The sequence below is a fragment of the Pteropus alecto genome, unplaced genomic scaffold, assembly GCF_000325575.1.
Source record: "Pteropus alecto unplaced genomic scaffold, ASM32557v1 scaffold74, whole genome shotgun sequence".
Classification (NCBI taxonomy): Eukaryota; Metazoa; Chordata; class Mammalia; order Chiroptera; family Pteropodidae; genus Pteropus; species Pteropus alecto.
The window spans coordinates 253,318-258,041 of record NW_006436291.1 but is presented as its reverse complement, the minus strand read 5'-3'; the positions used below and the strand labels follow the sequence as shown (position 1 = coordinate 258,041).

The 4,724-nt window shown below is 67.7% G+C and overlaps 1 protein-coding gene across 1 annotated transcript in view; it reads left to right on the top strand.

Annotated features, from left to right (window-relative positions):
• KNDC1 (kinase non-catalytic C-lobe domain containing 1) overlaps window positions 1-4,724 on the top strand; it is a 37,566-nt gene that overhangs the window by 10,404 nt on the left and 22,438 nt on the right. Inside the window, 5 exon segments of the mRNA XM_025047543.1 lie at window positions 589-729; window positions 1,112-1,229; window positions 2,315-2,964; window positions 3,968-4,097; window positions 4,684-4,723. Coding sequence (XP_024903311.1) covers window positions 589-729; window positions 1,112-1,229; window positions 2,315-2,964; window positions 3,968-4,097; window positions 4,684-4,723 — 1,079 coding nt within the window.

The following is a 4,724-nucleotide window of genomic DNA, read 5'->3' as shown; positions in this document are numbered from 1 at the left end:
ACCGGGCAGGCCAGAGCCCGTGCGTGTGTCCTCGCTGCTGTGGACCGCGCCCCACCGCGGGGAGCGCAGCCCTAGGGACTGCGGGCCAGGCCTGCGCTGTGGGGGGTCCCCCGCCTGCGGTCCGAAGAGCACGCGCCGTCACGGACGCGGACGGGAGAACCCGAACTCTCAACCTGGAAGACAGACCCGCCGCCCCACGCCCACACCTGGGCAGGGAAGGACGCCCCTGAAAACACGAGGCCCGGGCTCCCGGAGGCGCTTGTTTATTAGCTTGAGAAGATAGGGTTGTAACTGCTATATCCAGACCAAAGGTAACCTGACACAGTTAATTGTACTTAGATAACAGAGAAGGTATACATTAATTTAGAGAAACATAGCTAATCTCTAATAATAAGGTGACAGAATAAGACATTTGCCCTCCTTCAAGAGATAGCCCAGATTATTTGACTCTCAGAGCAGTCTAAATGGAATGATTAGGGTAGCGACTGAGATGTTATACCCGCCAGGCGTGGTCCCCGAAATGCGCGTTCTGGGCGGACGAGCGGGGCGGGAGCGCGCGGGGCGCAAACGGGCTCCCTGGCACCGCAGGCTCACGTGTACTCGCTGGGCGCCACGCTGAGGGCCGCGCTGGAGTACGTGGCGGAGCCCGAGCCCAGGCTGAGCCGCGACCTGGAGGCGCTGCTGGGCCAGATGCAGGCGGAGGACCCCGCGGACCGGCCTGACCTCGAGGTAACTGGCGGCCGCCCCTCAGTTTACCCGGACGCTGAGACTCGATACCCTGCGTGCCGCCCCGTGCCCGCAGCTACGCACGCGCACGTGCACACACACGCACGCGCACACGCACGCGCACACACGCACGCAGGGGCTCTCGTGTCCCCGTCACACGAGCTCCTCACCCGTAATTGGATGGTATTGCATTTTAAATAAGAGCCTGATTTTTTAACACGTTTTGGTGCGGAGAGGTTTGGTTTTTAGTTCTCATGGGCTAAGCAGAAGCCTAGGTTTCCTGTAACCCCAAGGTGATCGATCGCCTTTGGTTCCAGGCCCTGGGCGTGGTGGGGCGCGGGCGCGGGCGGCGGGCGCGAGCTCACCCAGCGTCTCGTGTCTGCAGAGCATCGTCGCCCTCTGCGAGGAGAAGATGCAGCCGACGTCCTCCTGCCGGCTCTGCCGCAGCCTCGCGGCCGTGGGGAGGAGGGTGCTGTCCATCGAGTCCTTTGGCGCATTCCAAGGTAGGCTCGTGCACACGCACGCCCACGCGCGTGTACACACACGTACAGCACGCACGCGTGAGTGCACGAACATCCATGCTGGCCGCGCGCACGCGATCACACCACTGCACTCGGCGCCGAGTAAACACCCACTCATGTGCACAAACGGATCGCATGCGTGCCCGTCACACGCATAAACACACGAACGCGCACACGAATCGCCACTTGGTTCGTGGGCTCACGTGCACGCACACGTGCGTCAGACTGTCCTGCTCCGCAGCCCACGCAGTTAGAGGCGGGAGGCGAGGCCGTGCCGGCAAAGCACTGAGCTCGGGCTGGGCGTCTGCCCCGGCCTCCTGAGCATTTCGGCGTGCGCGCAGGGTGACTTCACACCGTTTCTGGGGACACCACACCGTGTCTGGAGGGCACGCTTCTCCCCCGCCAAACACGCTGCTGCTGTCACGCCTGGGTTCGCACGGCTCAGGCGGGGCTCCGGCGGGATCTCAGATGGCACTTTGGACAAATGCCAGCGTCTGCCCCGCGCCGTGCCTGTGGCAGCGGCCTGCAGGGGCCGTGCGGGGTCCCCCAAGCGGTAACAGTGTGTGTGACGCTGGCCGCAGGACAGGGAGAGGACAGTCCCCGTGGGAGCCGTCTGGGGCGGTCCACAGCAGACCGTGGAGGCCGCCGCAGGCTTAACTTCCTCCTGCGGGAGCCTCGCCCGTGCACTCCCGACAGGAACCACGTGCTTCCGGAGATGAGGAGCTGCCGGGGGAGCCCTGGGGAGGCTCGGCCTGGCCCCGGGAACCGCAGCCTCATTAATTAGCCAGGGCTGAAAAAAAAGCAAAATGAGCCAGGGCTGTGTGATTACCGAGGCTGGCACGCAGGGAAGAGAGCGGCCCCACCCCGGGAGGCCCTGTGCTCAGGTCTCTGGTGAGGGAGCCGGGGTGCTGCAGGGACCAGTCAGTCACAGGTCGGGGGGACCCGGGTGCTGCAGGGACCAGTCACAGGTCGGGGGGACCCAGGTGCTGCAGGAGCCAGGTCACAGCTCAGGGCGGCCGGGGGCTGTGGTCCTGGGCGCAGCACTGGCCGCCTCCTGCTTTTCCCAGATGTCGCTGAGAGCACCTGGAAGGGGAGACTTGCTCCAAAGAGCAGGGGGCCCAGGAGGCAGCCTGGAGACCATGGCCCTGACCCAGGGGCCCTGCCCGTCTCCCAGGGCCCGGAGCATGCCGGGACCCCAGCCCCCACGTCTCTGCTGCCCACCCCCCTGAGGAATGGAGAGCGCCCCAGCCGGCAGGGGCTGGCCAGCCTGGTCCTGGACACCCCGTGGCCCCTGCAGAGGGGCCACCCGAGGGACGTGCAGGCAGTGCCCCGGGCCCTGCCTGAGGGCCTTGGGGCCACTGCCCTCTGCCTGAGCACGGAGGACCAGCTGCCCGCGCTGAGCACGGAGGACCAGCTGCCCACGCCTGAAATCTCCCCCGCAGGCCCCGGGGAGGCGTCCCCTGGGGGGCAGCGTGGCCATGCCAGCTCCAGGGCCCAGCCCCAGTCCAGGCTGTGGCCTGTGCAGGAGGCTGAGCACCAGCAGGAAGGGGCTCGAGGTGCAGGCCTCAGTGGGGACAGGGACACCGGGGTGCCTGGCCAGCACCCTGCGGAGAGAAGCTACCCGCCCCCCCCTGAGGAAGCCGCAGATGCAGACGGAGACACTGAGGCCATCGGGGCTGCCGAGGACGAGCAGGCCCCCAAAGCAGCTGCGGAGCAGGTGGGTGGCAACATGCCCAGCGGGGCCGGAGGGGTCTCCCCGGGGCCAGGACCGATGCCTGGGTCAGGATGGGTCTCCCAGGCAGGACGGGTCTCCCAGGCCCGCCGCCGCTCCGCAGCGGTGAGGGACGTGTTCCCGGAGTCCGGGGTGTACCTAGCGTCCCTGCGGCCACTCTGACGGACCTACTGTGGGCTGAGGACCCAGGCTGGGCACAGCCTCCTGCTGGGCTCCCAGCAAGTTGCCCGCTGAAGCTCTGTGTCCCCGGGAGCCATGTGGCGTGTCTGGGGACAGCGCTGGGCTGGCACTGCGGCCGACGGTGTGGCACCAAGGCCCTCACTTCCCCGGGCATGGCGACCCAAGGACCGGGGCCTCCACGACCACCGTCTGTGTTGGCGATGCACGTGGGAATGTGGAGACTCAAACGGTTTATCTGGGTGACCCTGGGGCCGACACGTGCTGGGCGCACGGTCCCCACCTGCCGGTCTGCGGACGGGAGGCGCGCGTGCCTTCTCGTCACAGCGGCCTCTGCGTCTGGATCGTGCCGCTGAGCAGTGTCCCCAGGGCCATCGGTGCCGTGGCCTGTGTCAGGATGTCCTTCCCTTCGAAGCTGTGACTGACACCCCGTCGTCTGGATGAACCCCGTTTTATTACTCGTCCGTCCGTGGACACGGGCACCTCCACCCCTCACCAGCCACGAACCACACCGTGCACACGGCTGCAAACAGCTGTCCCAGGCCCTGCGTCCGGCTCTTCTGGGCAAACACCCGGGAGGGAGACTGCCGGTGGCATGGTGGCTGTGCGTCTGGTCCGCGGGACCCGCACTGTCCCCGCGGCCGCACGTCACGCCCCCCACAGAGCCCCGGGCCCGGTCTCCACCTCCCCCAGCACCTGCGTCTGACGGGGCTGGGACCCGGCTGGTGTGTGGGGAGCGTGCAGTGAGGGACCCCCCCGTGCTTGAGGCAGCCCCCGCCTATAACTCCCGCGGGCGCCGGTTCTCATCCAGGTGGCCTGTCCCCAGGGCGTCCCCCTGCAGGAGCTGGTGGCCCAGCTGGCCCGGCCCTTCGAGGACCACGAGCTGTGGGCTCTGTGCCACGCCTGCCTCCGCGCTCTGTGCACCCACCGCCAGCACCCAGGTGACACTCCGCGGCTCCTTGCTCAGCCCGCGTGGGCTGGGGGCCACGGCACCCACACCGTGGACCGGGGCCCCCTGGGGGCATCTGCTCTGGACTCGGGCCAGAGGGGTTCGGGGGGCAGCGAGGGCAGAGGCTTAAAATACGGGCCTTACAGCAGGCGACCCTTCTCGTCGGGCGACGTTGTCCCTAAGCAGGCGAAGTTTGGCCGGGGGCCTTAGACGTTACACTGCCTCGTGGCCCTCACAACCCAGCGGTCCCCGAGGGTGTGTGACCGGCCAGCAGCCCTGCCGTGGCACGTCACGGCCGGTGGGGACACAGCCGGCAGCTGGCTCCTCTCCCAGCCCCATGTTTCCCCTTGTGTAGCTCAAGGCAGCTCTGAGGGTCTCACTGTCCCCTGGGCTGCCCTGCCCAGGACTTTGCGAGTGGGGCCGGCCGGGCCAGTGCCCTGGCCCCGGTGCCATGCCCGGCGATGGGCCGGGGTACTGGCATCCCTGGGGGCTGGGGACCGCCCGCCCAGCCATGTCCCCACAGGCCACGGGCAGCAGGGCCCCTGGGTGGCTGACCCTGACCTTGCCTCCCGCTGCAGCCGTGCTGTGCCCGGACTCCGTGCTGGTGGCTGAGGATGGG